This window comes from Leucopleurus acutus (genome assembly GCF_964270905.1).
Source record: "Leucopleurus acutus genome assembly, chromosome: X".
Lineage (NCBI taxonomy): Eukaryota > Metazoa > Chordata > Mammalia > Artiodactyla > Delphinidae > Leucopleurus > Leucopleurus acutus.
This window is the reverse complement of record NC_139148.1, coordinates 35,449,098-35,464,554: the sequence shown is the minus strand read 5'-3', so window position 1 is coordinate 35,464,554 and position 15,457 is coordinate 35,449,098. Positions and strand designations below refer to the sequence as shown.

General features: G+C 41.1%; 1 protein-coding gene across 3 annotated transcripts in view; it reads right to left on the bottom strand.

Moving 5' to 3' along the window:
* Positions 1–15,457, bottom strand: part of ATP6AP2 (ATPase H+ transporting accessory protein 2) — a 132,220-nt gene that overhangs the window by 2,673 nt on the left and 114,090 nt on the right. For 2 of the 3 annotated variants that reach the window (XM_082865262.1, XM_082865260.1), the window contains 7 exons: positions 9,942–10,072; positions 8,186–8,317; positions 3,226–3,321; positions 2,947–3,084; positions 1,971–2,024; positions 1,054–1,203; positions 68–187 (listed from right to left, as the gene is read on the bottom strand). In XM_082865262.1, the coding sequence (XP_082721388.1) occupies positions 68–187; positions 1,054–1,203; positions 1,971–2,024; positions 2,947–3,084; positions 3,226–3,321; positions 8,186–8,317; positions 9,942–9,962 (711 nt within the window). In that variant the 5' untranslated portion in view covers positions 9,963–10,072. The remainder of the gene's footprint in view (positions 1–67; positions 188–1,053; positions 1,204–1,970; positions 2,025–2,946; positions 3,085–3,225; positions 3,322–8,185; positions 8,318–9,941; positions 10,073–15,457) is intronic. The other variant, XM_082865261.1, reaches the window with a different exon arrangement.

Below are 15,457 nucleotides of genomic sequence, written 5' to 3'. Positions count from 1 at the left end.
TTCATACTGCCCACGAGTGATACAGGATTTAGTGGGGTTTTTAGAGTTAATCTAAAAACGTACTCACCGCTTGTTTTGCCTCAAGGATAGTCCTAGTCTTCCTCGCAAGGGATGTGTCGAACGATCTGACAGTCACTAACTCTACCACCGCATTCCCACCGTAGAGATTGTACATGTCATCTGCAAACTGAAGAGTTATTGATGTTACTGTGAATCTCAAAACACATACTTATTTAAAATTTTTGTAAAGCTTCTGTGCACTACAAGAAAAAATACAATTACCTACTGGCTCATGAAATACAGTGTGTCTTAAAATAGGCAAGTCTTAAAGGTTTAAATATTCAGAAAAGTGTTAAGATTCAACATATAAACGTTCAAAATAAAATTACTTCCAGAAAGGAGTAGTCACTGAATTTGTTGGTGTATAACTTGGGGGCAGGGAAGTAGGTGGTTGATCGCAAACATCTACGAAGATTTTAACTATGAAGCCTCACTGAAGAGCTGCAGGTGAATAACGTCAAGGGCAGAAGAAAACTAGCATTTACTAGTATCTGCTAAATGTCTGGTACTGTGCTAAGTGTTCTCCTTCGGTTATTTCATAGGGATTAACGGGGACAGAGTTTCAGGGAAGCTGAAAGTTCTGGCGATGGATGGTGGTACAGTTGCCCAACAATGTGAATGTACTTAGTGCCACAGAGCTGTATATACTTAGAAATGGTTAAATGGTAAATTTATGTTAGATATATTTTACCAGAGACATCCCTGGGATTTCCCTGGTGGTCCAGTGGTTAGGACTTGGCACTTTCACTGCCGGGGCCCGGGTTCGATCCCTGGTCGAGGAACTAAGATCCTGCAAGCCGCTCGGCAAGGCCAAGAAAAAGACAAAAGACAGACATCCCAACATACACCTGTGGCCTACTCCATCCTCGGTCACTGAAATTAGAGGGCCCTCAAAGGTGGTGAGTAAAAAGACTTCAATCAATAATTTCACTAAGCAGATTTTTCCCTAAAAGTCAAATGCTCAACTGCTCACACCCCATTCATTGATGTTACCTTTTGTAGAGCATCAACAAGGATCTTAGAAGCATCTCTAAATTGTTCAGAGTCTTCCCCGTAACGTTTCCCGATTTCGTCCAAACCTGCCAGCTCCAGTGAGTATAAATCAGGAGAATGATCCTTGGCTAGATGCTTATGTCGAGACAACTTAGGAGAACAAACAAAAGGAAATAGATGAAGTATTGTCAAACACCTAACTAAACTAGGCAGAAACACCCCAGGGTACCACAATAGTCTAGAACGGTGGCAAACAGAACTGGTTTAAATGGGAGTTTCTGATAAAACAAATCCACCTCAAAGAGCAGTCACCTCCCACACCACCAGCACTACACTTCCACGCTCCCCAAACCAACCCCACTCCCACTGAGAGTTTGGGCAACAACTTCAGAAGACGGCACACGGGTAAGATTTTCTATTTCATCATAGGAGGGTTTTTTTAAAAAAGTCATTCACCAAAATCACCAAATATATATATATATTTTTATATATATATATATATATATATATACATATACACACACACACACACACACACACACACACACACACACACACACACACACAAAAACAGGCATATATATTCCCTTCCTGACTTGGTCGACTGCATTATTAGTCCAAACTGTTTAAGTCTTGATGTCTGACAAGAAATCAACAGGTCAGAAGCCTGTGTTCTTGGAAGATATATTAATACTATCCCTCCTAAAGGTATAAATGCAAAGTAATTTGTTAACATGAGATGAGTTCAAACTTCCCAACACCACTGCTGATTTCTCAACTTTCATGGAATCATAAATCTAGGGCACATAAACTTTTTGACTGGTTTCACTATCATTCAACTATCATTCAAGGACTCTCTAGAAATGTCTTCCGGAACCAGAATAAATGGAACTGAAAAATTAGAGAAGCCTACTTACCAGACTTGAAATATCATGTAGCACTTGCAGTTCAGAAAGAAAAAGCAGATCAACCTGCAGAGAGCAGAAAGAAATGAGCATTATTTTATTTTATTTTATTTTATTTTATTTTATTTATTTATTTATTTGCGGTACGCGGGCCTCTCACTGTTGTGGCCCCTCCCGTTGCGGAGCACAGGCTCCGGACGCGCAGGCTCAGCGGCCATGGCTCACGGGCCCAGCCGCTCCGCGGCACGTGGGATCTTCCCGGACCGGGGCACGAACCCGCGTCCCCTGCATCGGCAGGCGGACTCCCAACCACTGCGCCACCAGGGAAGCCCAACAGCTTTATTTTTGATAAAGCTGTGATAAAGCATCTAAACTCTAAACTGGTTTTCCCTCAGGGCATCAGAACATTCTGGCGCACTGCAACGAGGTCCTGCCAATAGCCTACTTTGCTCACATCCCTTGAAGAATAAAAGATGGTGGTCCTGGTTATCCAGAGTAGGTGAAGAAGGGAGGCTACCACAAAGGTGGCACGCCATGTGGTTAAGAGGGTGCATGAACAGGTGGTGAAGCTGGCATACAGGAGTCAAAAGTAAGGGTGGTGCCCTCCACTGTACAGTCAAGAATGAATTAGAAAAATGAGGCAACACATCAAAAGTGGCAGTGAGTAATGGCTCCCACATTACCAGGTCCACACAGCCCTACCAACTAGTTACTGCGATTTCTGGCCTGTCAGGATCAATTGGTGGCAACCTTGCGCTAGAATGTAGTGCTATTTATTACTACAGATCAGCTCACAAACAGAGTCAATTCATTCATGAGATTCATTTTTTAAAAATTACACTAAAGGAAAAAAGAATCTACTCCAAGCAATAAACTTGCAAAACTTTTCATTTTTCTAAAAGGTCAAGTTTGCTCTAAAGTCAGGAGCATAAGAAATGGGAAATTACTAATGATGTTCATTTATTCATTCAATAACTGTACTACTTACTTCATTGTTCCTACTCAGAGAATTGAGGGGAAGTGAACTGAGAACAGAGTTTTCTTGAAACAGTCGATTGCGGAGCTGTCTTAGTGTTACTGAGAGATCTTCAAAAACCGAGTTTGCCTTCCCCACCATGTACACTCTCTGCAATAATCCAAAAATTTTGTTACATTCTACAGAATAATTCCAATATACAGAGGTCTGTCAGCATTTTTCATAAATTTTCATTAAATAAAGAAAGCTTATTTTTTAAAGCATTTAAAATAAAAACTGTATCACACTTACTTCCTCACTGGGAGCCAACTGTAAAACTACAGGAGTTTCTTCAGAAAATAAGGAGTGAATGGAATTTGCAACGCTGTCAAGACTAAAAGGAACTGCCTGAAATTTAATAGTGAGATCTTAATTATTATCAGAACCAAAATGGGAAGAAAAATCATTTACATAGTATTAAAAAAAGAGCCTTAAAAAAATGTACCAGCATTTTCTATGGAAATCAAAAAATCATATCCAAACACAAAGAGCCCTTCTGAGGGCACAAGAAGATTAAACAGCCCCCTAGTGGGCCAATGAGTTTGTGTCTCCAAATGTGCCTATATGAGAAAAAACGTGCAAAATAAAGGACAAAACATTACCTTCCACAAACGACCACTTTCTGGTGGTCATTCAGGTATTTTAAGCAGCAATACCTCTGGGTTTCAATATTGATAAAATGTGCCACAGTGAATGTATATTCTACAATAATGATAATGTATTAACTTGCATTTAAGAGAAGGTCAAAGGAATTTGAAGACTTGAATATAAGAAAGAGACCATTTTTCATTTCAGAATTTTAAAAATGTTTATAAGATGTAGGGTTTGGTCTTCAGATAGACTGAAGACTCAGGCAAGGCATAAAGTATGTCACAAGAATTCTGAATGTGAAATTTATCTTGGGAACACATGATATTAATAAACCGAAATAGCTAATTGTGATAAAAATGTACTTTTTTCCGTGAATTTATCTTGGGAACACATGATATTAATAAACCGAAATAGCTAATTGTGATAAAAATGTACTTTTTTCCGTGAATTTATTATTAAAGTGAAACATACACATAATATGGTGCACAGATCTTGGAGTCAAAGCTCAAGGAATATTTACAAATGGATATGCTCATAGAAGCCAACCAGAGCAAAACATCAGCGCCCTACAAGCCTCTCTCCCCACTCCCTCCACCCCCAGGGGTAACCAAAATTCTGACGTCTATTCCCATAGACCTGTTTTTGCCCCACATTATTTTTTAAAATAAATTATGGTAATTTTCCCCTCAAAAACTTATTTTATTCTTAATATTATTACAACAAGCAGTACAGTAGTGTTTTTGTTTTAATGGAGATTTCGTACAGTGATTTTTTCCCCCCAGTAATTCCCTTTACTATTATTAAAAGGTTCATGTGTGTAAGTAGCGTTAATGTGGGCCAGGCAGAAATAAATGTGATTAATAAACGTGAAGTGTAACCTATTTTTACTCACTCTTCCCCAAATTCTCTTAAAATAAGTTAATGAGTAACTGAAGAAGGGGAAGAGTTCCAGCTTGCAAAAGCATCCTGTTACAAGCTCCCTGAGTCAGCCACAAGCGCTCCTCCTTTTGCAAGCACACACTTCACTTCCTTGGGCTTTGGAAGGAATACGAGAACATGTAACAAACTCTCCAGCCTCATTTCACCTCAGTGGCACACACAGCAGGAAAGTTGAAGATTAAAGGTAACGTGTCCCTAGCAATCAAATTGGAGAAGCTACTGAGTCAGGTGAGCGCCAAACTGTGAAGGAAAAGAAAAAATTATATAGACTGCTATACTATAAAAGGAAAAAAGGTCACGCTTAAAATCCCATGACTGTTTTCTTCTACTACATTATAAGGATACACATGTTTGTCCTGGGAAAAATGTAAATTCTGTATCTACAGGACTTGAAAATCTAATGGTAACAGCTAGCTAATCAAATAGAAGCTTTAAGTGGAATTCTAAGGCTTTTTTTTTTTTTTTTTTGGGTGATTTTTCCCTCAGAGCTTTATATCTTTCCACCTACTGCCACTAAAAGGATTAGAAGCAGTCAGTCAGGGTCAAGCAATAACATGACCTCTTTTTAAATGTTTAGTTTTGGATTGTAGGCTAATGAAAATCTTAATGGCATATTGGATTTTTAATATACTTTATTTTTTGGCTGTGCTGTGTGGCCTATGGGATCGTAGTTTCCTGACCACGGATGGAACCTGTGCCCCCTGCAGTGGAAGCGCGGCGTCTTAACCACTGGACCAGGGACGTCCCATTTATACGTTTTGTTTTGTTTCCCTTTTTTGCGGTACGCAGGCCTCTCACCGCTGTGGCCTCTCCCGCTGCGGAGCGCAGGCTCAGCGGCCATGGCTCACAGGCCCAGTCGCTCCGCGGCATGTGGGATCCTCCCGGACTGGGGCACGAACCCGTGTCCCCTGCATCGGCAGGCGGACTCTCAACCACTGCGCCACCAGGGAAGCCCCCATATGTACGGTTTTAAAAGAGATCTTCTACAGTGATTTTCACAGAAATCACATAACAAGCTACTTAATAATTTCTGCGAAGACTCAAAGTATCTTTTTCACGTCTTGCATTTTTATTGTTCCCTTCCTTCCATTTACTCTGAAATTCTTCTGGTTTCTTTAGCTCATTAATTTCCAATCTTTTAAATTATCTAACATGTGCCTGTAGGGTTATAAATTTTCCTGCTTCTTACCACTTTAGCTGTGCCCCACAATTTTTAAATATATGGCACATTTGTGATATTCAGTTCCAAATAATTTCAACACTTCCACCATAATTTTCTCCTCAACCAATGAATTATTTAGGACTGTGTCTGTTCCAGCTATCTCTTCTTGTTGGCTTTTTAAAAATTAATTTTTAAGAGTTATATATATACATGCGGTTTAAAGAGACAATTATCTAAGACTTTCTATGGAAGATACGTTTGCGCATCCATTTCCTATTTCTATGAGGTACTTTCTTTCCTCCCCCATCTTTTTTCTTCCTCACTTCGAGTTAGTTTTTCCAGTTTTATTGAGATACCGTTAACATACATCACTGTGTAAGTTTTAAGGTATACAACATGATGGTTTGACTTACATATACTGTGAAATGATTACTGCAATAAGTTTAGTGAACATCCATCATCTCATATAGATACAAAAAAAAGAGAAAGCAAAAGAAAATTTTTTTCCTTGTGGTAACTTAGAATTTACCCTCTTGACAACTTTCACATGTATCACACAGCAGTGTTAACTAGTCATCATGCTGACTGAACATTACATCCTTAGTACCTATTTATAGCACTCACCTTCAAATCTTTTGTTTCCTTTTCTTTTTACCACCACCTCTAAATGTTTATACTACTCCATCTTGATTTTTTAATTTTAGGCATTATGTATTTATCGCCCATTACAGAAAATGAGGATCTAGCTCTCCCACATTACCAACCACAGCCCTATCCCCTTACAAGCACTCTCTCTCTCCACCCTCCCAATAGTTATAATTTTCATTTCTGTATCATTTTATTATAACTACTTAAACAATATTCTCAGCCTAGCTTCATACTATGCAATTCCTGCTTTTCCTTTCTTGCGCTTCTGGTCCCTAATGGCAATGATGAGAAATCTGCTACCATTTTGCTCTCATTCCTTTGTCATGACAGCGTCTTTTCTCTCTGGCAAGATTATTAGCGTCCGCGTCCTTGACAGTTCTTCAATTTCACTATATTTAGGTGCTGATTTGGCTTTAGTCTACCTCAGTGTGCTCTAAACCTGAGGAGTCGTTCTTGTGTTTGTTTCTACCATTTCCAAGCATTTTTTAAGGTATCATTTGTTACTGTATTCAGATTTAACTGCATTGTGGTCAGAGAGGGTGGTTTATACGATACTGATTATTATCCATTGAGATTTGCCTTGTGGCCTAGTACATGGTCGTTTTTTGTAAGCATGTCATGTGTGCTTGGAGATAATCTATACCAGACCACAGGAAAAGTGTGAAACATGCCCCACCACCAAAATCAACATCATATAGACCAGTGTTACAATGCAGTGAAATTAGAAACTGAAAAATCAAAACTTATTTTGAAAGAACCCATATGTTACAACACTTCTAAATAACTCATGGGTTAAAGAAATCAGTATATCAGTATAAATTACAAAATATTTTTAAGTGAAAATGAAAGCACCACATATCAAAAATATCTTTTAACTGCCTCTGGTTTCTATCCCTTCCTTTAACTCTTTCACAATTTTAATGTATGTATTTTTAAATCTCTTTTTGAGGCTGGTCTGTTATCTGCAATAGTTCTAGGGGGATGAATTCTGTTTGTCGCACCTGCTGACTTTCTCATGGCGTTTTTTTCCTTCAAGTGTTTGGTAATTCAACTCCTCTTCGATTCTTTTTTACCGAAGGAGCCCTGGGCTGGGGAGGTGTCTGTGTGGGGTGGATTGTGTGAATCTGGAGCATGTGACTGCACAGCACAAGCCCATAGTTCCGATTTCTCTTAGGGGGGCTCTTTGGGCCCCACAGCTAAGGGTGGCAACCCAGCTCCTTCATGGTAGCCCTGGGGCAGCTGGGGTTTTAATAGTCCTCCTTTCAAGAACAAGACAGCATTTTATAGCCCCAGGCTTTTTGTAGGGAACACAATTTCACCTTCAGCTCCTGCTCACCACTGTGGCTTTTGAATTCTCTATTCATATCTGGCACCTGGTGTACCCCTTGCTTGCTTTCGAGTTTAGTGATACATGTAAAGATGTTTAGTGACTTCTATATGCTTACAGTAGAAGGATGGCCTCTCACAACAGCTCAGTCAGCCATATTGCCTGAAAGGCCAGTGAAGGGATAAGTGAGCCAGCAAAACTGCCTCCAGTCTCCTTCTTACACAAAAATGATAAAATTCTGAAGGGAAGGTGACAAAATAATGCCCTAGAAAATGTCAGCAGGTTACACCCTCAACTGGTTTCTCTTTTTTGAGCCTCTGACTATTCTGAGAGTGGGCCAATTTCTCTACCTGTTACCTTAGAAAGTATTCTCATCCATGGCAAACAGCCAAGTCTCAGTAAATTTACAACCATCATATAATTAAAAAAAAACTATCAGTGCATTAAAAAAAAAAAACACGAGTGCTTAGAACACAATCCATAATGACAGCTGACAAAACAAAATTTTAAATGCATCCCTTTAATTCTTTATAATAAATACTCACATTTTCCAAAGGGTACGAAATGACACTGCCTGGGGGTAGAGCAAGCTTGTCCACTCCCTTCACCATCACCATAACGGTAGCCCGAGGACGGTGGAATAGGTTACCCACTGCGAGTCCCGGCCAAGAAAGGTCCTACACATTGAAAAGTGTGAAACTGTCCCAATTATCAACTCAGGAAACCATTTCCCTAATAACATCTAACAAGCAGAATTACGGGGTACTGGGATGACACTGGCAATGAAAACTCACACGGACAGCAAATGTCTTATTTAAAGCAGTAGTTGCAATCTCCTAATTGAGGATGCTGATTTCTACCTTCTTCGTTTTCTTAAACTTCTACAGACTTGAAACAATAAAGTCTAATAATAAGTCATCTCAAACCTTCTGTGGAAAAAAGCAGGCAAATAAACAAAATGTAGGTACTTTTCAAATTCCAGATTACAAAACATTCTCTTTTCCAGATAACCATGGACATTTTCTTCCCTCACATCATTCTTTGCCCTTACCTACAGCATCACTTTTCTTTCACAGTGACACAGCAAGGCTACCATTACAACATTCTCTTTAGACTAAGTGCTTTATAAATAAAATTCCTGCTGAAAGTAACTCTCAGTAGTTGATTAATAATTATTTCTAAAGGTTACTTTGACAGCCATTTGTAGTCAAAATTAAGTTTGTAAAGGACTAGGTACAAATTTCATCCTTAAATGTAAACAACCCATCAGGTTCACGCAAGGAACGCGGGGGCTCCACCCAAAGGCCCAGCAGAGGCAGCTCCCATGCATTGCTTCTGGTTTCAAGGGCACTCAGGACCTAGGAAGAATGTTCCTTTGAGTGACTGATGATATCTAGAGACCACCTCAAAAGCACCGAAGTTTAAAAGTGGGAGGAGACAGGAAGATAGAGCGAACTCCATCTCCTTTCTTCCAGCCCTGAGCTTTATAAAATGTCTCATACTGACGGGACCTAGGCCCCCTACGCCAACAATCATGTAAGCAGCCAGTTATTACAAAAGGTTATGGCTACTGACCACACTGTTTTCCTAAATTCAGGTAAGATGCATATACATTTTATCATTCATAAAAAATTGCAACGGACTGAATGTACGTGTCTCCTCAAAATTCATATTGCAAAATCCTAATCCCTCCAGTATGACGGTATTAGGAGTAGGGGCCTTAGGGAGGTAACTACATTATGAGGATGGAATCCTCGTGAATGAGCTTAGAGCGCCCTTATAGAGGGGACCCCAGAGGGCTCTCTCCGGCTCTCTCCACCATGTGAGGGTATGACAAGAAGTTGGCAGTCTGCAACCCAGAGAGGGCCTTCACCAGAACCCTACCATGCTGGCACCCTGATGGCAGACTTCCAGCCCCTGGAACTGTGAGAAATAAATGTTTATAAAGCAGCCAGTCTATGGTACTTTGTAATAGCAGCCTGAACCAAAACACAAATCTATCACGTGTACTGGAAAAACACAATAAAATTATACATCCTATTAATAGTAGGACAGATGCATTCTCTTATATAACAAAGGACGTCACTACTATGAATAAACGATTACATGGTTAATCTTTTATAATGATTTGTTTTCATAACCGAGCTTCGAACACTTATCCAAAATCTCCCTGACTACAAATAAGCTTTTTCCTTTTGTGACCTGGACCTATGTTTGCCCGTTGCTTTCCTGGCATATTAGCAGAAATCAACAAAAATGCTTGCACAAGCAGCTCCAAATATTTTTTTAAAATACACATACTTCTTTCACAGAGAAGCCCATGGACAATGCAGCCACGTCTGGGATTCGCTCTCCTGGTATGGGCCAATTTCCATCCCGGAAAACAACAGACCCTGGTGATCTTAATATACTGAACTCGTTCCCTAAGACACCTGAAAGGAAAACAGATTAATAAATGATCACCATCATAAATTTTTTGTACCCACATTGAAAATTATTAAATATAATACATACTTTCCCATTCTCCATTGACTTTAGCATACTAAATTTTGATTGGACAAAATGCTAAAACCTAAACATCAACAAATTCTTTTTCAAAGTATCACTGTAAGAATTTAAGTCCATACATTCTGCTGTAACAAAGTTACAACTATGAAACAAGATTCTCCTAATGATCTAGGTGCCTTCCTACAGATGGCCCTTAAACAGGGGCATGTGGCAATTTGGCAAGAATTAGAAATCAGCAGCATCTCTCCACATTTTTAAAGAACCAAAACCAAAACCTTGGCCCAGACCAGAAAGGAAGAAAAGAAACTTGAAATCTGTAAATTATTTCTACCATCGAGGGCTTCCCTGATGGCTCAGTGGTTAGGAATCCGCCTGCCAATGCAGGGGACACGGGCTTGAGCCCTGGTCCAGGAGGATCCCACATGCCGTGGAGCGACTGAGCCTGCGCTCTAGAGCCCACGAGCCGCAACTACTGAGCCCACGTGCCACAACTGCTGTAGCCTGCGTGCCTAGAGCCCGTGCTCCGCAACAAGAGAAGCCACTGCATCGAGAAGCCCACACACCACAACGAGGAGTAGACCCCACTCACCACAACTAGAGAAAGCCCGCGCACAGCCACGAAGACCCAACACAGCCATAAATAAACAAATATTTCTACCATCGATCCTCTCTTGAAAATGCAAATTCATAAAATTCCTAGTATATCACGCCAAAACTTCAGCAGGTTAGTATATCTTAGGATAGATCATAGCTTCCCTTATGTCCCACAGGCAAAGCTATTGAAATGAGTACTGTTAAATGGGGGGTCCACGTTACCAGTCAGAATGTAAAATACTTCAGACTCTAGAAACAAAGTCCAGGACATAGTTTTTCCAAGGCACATATCAAGAGGCTGAGAAAAGGTATTCTGTAATAATAAAATCAACTAGTCTAGGGGTATGGGGCCTGGGATTAAGAGGTGAGAATGAGAATCAAGGGACTATGTTATAGGCCCTCCAAGGCTAAGGATGAGGTATCTTGCTTCTTCACCCATCGTGAGTTAACCCAATGATGTCTAGATTACACAAGGACAAGTAACTAATGGAAACTTTCGAGTTCCTATGAAAAGATTAGTTCCAAGTCCAAAACAAATCTTGGTCATGCCTAGTACAGGAAAATTAGACTTTAACAAAGCATCACTGTTACTCTCTTGACCTAAGGAAAGTACCACTTACAGGCTATGGGAATAACGTTGGAAGCAACAGTAAATGTTTTGGTGTTGCAGTATTGACAGTAAATAAAAGGCCTCAGGATGGTGCTGATACAACATGAAGAGTTACGAGTTTCATTCAGCACAGCCACTAGAGCAGGAATTTCCAAACTGTTCTACCCGAAGGCAGACAAAAATTAGCAGGATGGAATGGCAGTTTGTAAATGACAGACATCTTGCTTCGCTGAAGTAGTAGTTAACTGCAAACTCTAAGGAAAATGGGGCAGCAAGGAAGGCATACTTTCTGAATACCATACACACTTAAAGAACAATATCTGGATCTGGAGATTGCCTTGTTTGAGATGCAGCCCTACTCACTCGACCCCAGGAGAGCTCTACTAAATTACTTTGCCTCAACTTTATAGTTAGAATCCACTTCCACACCTGTACAACAGTCCTTCAGCAGCCTAGAGCTTCAGAAAACCTTACAAGGACTCCTATACTGAGAAACTGCTGCTTCACGCAGGCATCTCCGGGATACCTGAAAGTCAGTCACCCATCCTCTACCTGAATGTGACCAGTGAATGGGGATGCCACCTCAGCGCCACGTTTGCCAGCAATCATCTCCATTGTCCCAACATTCTAACCCTTTAAAAAGTTTAAGAAGTTGGCTTCCCAACTTCTCTCAACTTCCAGTTTTATCACTCCCAACTCAGTCTCACCAGATAACCTCATCTCCAGCTTCAAGAGAAAGCACAGGAATTCCTCCAGCTTCCTGCTTCCTCTCCCCATCACAAGTTTATCTGCACAAGCCCCTATCCTTATCTCCTCTCCTTCCAGGTGCTGGCAGGGATGTCCCTCCTCCGGTTGAAAATATCCCATGGTTCAGCCTTCAAGGGACCTTCATTCATTCACCTACTGAATTATTCATTCAGGGTTTATTAAGTCTGTATTCTGGAAGAGAGGATGTATCAGGAGTTAGGTGGCTATATGGTTTGGGGCATACGAAGCTGGCCCTGTACAAAAGAGCTCCACGAGGGCAGAGGTTTCAGTCTGTCTTGTTCACACAATATCCCCAGGGCTGAAAACGGTGCCTGGCACACCGGTGCTCAATAGATACTTGTTGATTGAATGAATGAAGCCACATGTTGCACTAGCCGTTTCCCCTCTCAACTGGCTCTTTCGCTTCAGCATAAAAATACGCGTAGGGTGCTCCCATTCTAAAATCCAAACCACAAAACCCTTCCTTTGGTCCTACCAGCCTCCACCTACTTCTGCTTCCCTTCAGACGAAGAATCCTGGAAGAGTTGTCAGCCATCACTGGCTCTGCTACTTCTTCATCTCCTGTTTGCTACCTAACCCACAGCTTCTGACCCCACCATGCCACTGAAATGACTCACCAAATCCCAAAGACAATTTTCAGCCCTCAATTTATGTAACTTCCCAAAGCAACTGATACTGACAACCCCTTCCTTGAAACTCTCCTGCCTTGGCCTCCATAAGCCCGGGCCCCTGGTTTTCCTTCCAATCCCTCCGGCTGCTTTTCTCCTCAGCTTCTTCCCCTTCCCATCCTTTAAAGCAGTGACGTCCAAACTTTTGAGATTTCAACCCTTTCAGTATAAAGTTTGAAAGTATTCCCAATATACATATATTTACTTATAAAGTATACATTTCTAGTATAAAATATATATTCATAATATATTACAGAACACACAAAATAAATAGAAATTTTTTAAAAGGATGACACACCTTAGTATTCTTCCCAATTTAATCATGAGAAAAATAGCAGACAAGCCCAAATTGAGGGACAGTCTACAAAGATATCTGACCATTACTATTAAAAAAAAGAAAGAGAGAGAAAATAATAGACAAATGGAATTTCCAGTACATTCTTCTGGCATCCCAGTATCACTGGGCACACTCCACTTTGGAGATCTGCAGCTCCATTTCTGACCCTCACTGCTTTCTATTCTACACTGTTCTACAATGGAGTCTCCCCCTGGCTGAGCCCATCTACTCCTTAAGACTGCAAAAACACACTAATGGCTCCCAGATTTTTATATTCAGCCTAGATTTCCCTTGAACCTTAGGCCTACATACCCCACAGTCAGCTGAGCGTTTCCTTCTAAGTCCCATGGGTCCTTCAAACGCAACAGGTTCAGAACTGAATTCACCATTTTTCCATACACGCCTCCTACATTCTCTGTATCAAAGGATGACACCACCTTCCACCCAGCTGCTCGAATTAGTCATCTTTAAATCCTTCCTCAGCACCACAGCTAATCAACCAATGAATTCTGTCCATCTTTTGTTCTTCTTCTTATCTCACAACCCTTTCCCCTCCACGCCCAGGGTCCTCATCAGGCCCTCCCCACTTCAGGCCCTCCCGAGGCTTGACAGAACTGGCCGCCTTATGACCTGTCATGCCACTCTCAGATCCAGCCTTCCCAGCACCTTTTCAAACTACAGATCTGAACATTCACCCTGCAGCTCAACCACCTTCACTCGATGCCCGGAGCCTTTGAAACAAAATCCAAAACGTAACACCCGAAGCACTTCACCACCCTTCCTTTGGGATCTCCCCAACTTAACCCCTATACGTTTCAGCTCCACCAAACTATTCGCTCTTTTGCTCTCACACCTCTGTGCTTTTACACATACTGTTCTGTCAGAAATGCCTTTTCTTCCCACCCCAACCTTTCACACGTTTGCCTGTGAGGCACCCTGCCTAGGGAAATTTCCCCCAGCCTCCCCAGTCTGAGAGAGAGGTTAAGAATCCTTCCCCTCTTTGGGAACTCCCCACCATACTATGCTGTGATCTATGAATGGGGATGGAATCAACAAGTGAAAAAATAAACAGGTCCTACTTTTGACCTCTGGGGCATCAGTGACCAAACTGAATCCCTCTTCAACATGACATCCCTTCAAATTCCATGTGTTCACCCTTGGCCTTTTCTCTCCAAGCTAAACATCTGAATTTTTTTCAAATACTCCTCATGACCTGGTATTCATAACCCTAGATCCCTTCCCCTGGTCTCTGGTTTGGTAACACCATTGTAAAGGACTTATATATATTTTTCTCAAATAGAGAAGTCAGATCTCTTGAAGATGTTTTCCATTAAATCACATTTAGTCATTGTGGAAAATAGTAATTTCACCTCATCTGACAAGACCATGCAGTGCAGAAGCTGACAGGATCAGATCCTTGATCTGTATGAACTGGACTATTATAGTTAGGAAAGCAGGCTCAAACCATATACAGAAGCAATTATCTTGCCTCAGACCAAAACCTAACAAAAACCCCTAAACCTCACTCAATCAAAATAATATCAATCATAACATTAAAACATGGAATTTCAGCGAGATGTTCAGTTAAATCACAGTATCAAAAGGAAGATCTTTAAATTTCAAAAACGGAATTTAAAAACTCAAAAAATTCCCCCAAAGAAATTGAGTAGATAGATCAGAACGACCTCGACAGAGCCAGAGACGAAAGGTACAACACAACCTTAAAATTTGGGGGTCATTAAAGTAAGTGTAACTATCATCAACACACAACACTGGGCACCTCCAAGGATGGAGAAAACCTGCAGGTTTCAAAAACATCAAAGGTCTGTACCTTCATGTAGAATTAAACCACCATTCCCAAAGTGGGGCATCTCAGCACCTCACAGAGCAGCGGCACAGGCGTCCGTCCTACAGATTTTTAACGTCTAGGTTTTGAATCGACACACTGGGGAACAGGGACCCATTCCTCCAAACTGTTCTCAACTCGGCCTCTTGTTCACCACTGTGCCCCCAGTCCCTGCCCCTATCATTCCCACATTCTCACACCTGTGCCACGACATGTATAATGGGAAAGGCCCACACTTTGGAACCAGCTGATCTGAGTTCAATTCCAGCTTTGCGGCTTACTACTTGCGTGCTGTTTGGGTAATTTATCTAGGCTTGACCACTCTGTAAAACGAGGGTGATATCCTCTTCTAAGGATTGGTGTAAAATTAACCGAATTACATGATGCACGGTAAGAGGCCAATTATGAGCTGACGTGCATTCCCCTTGTTGAATGCTAGGGAACCTAGGTTCCACGGAGAAAACTACCATTTTTTGACATGTGACC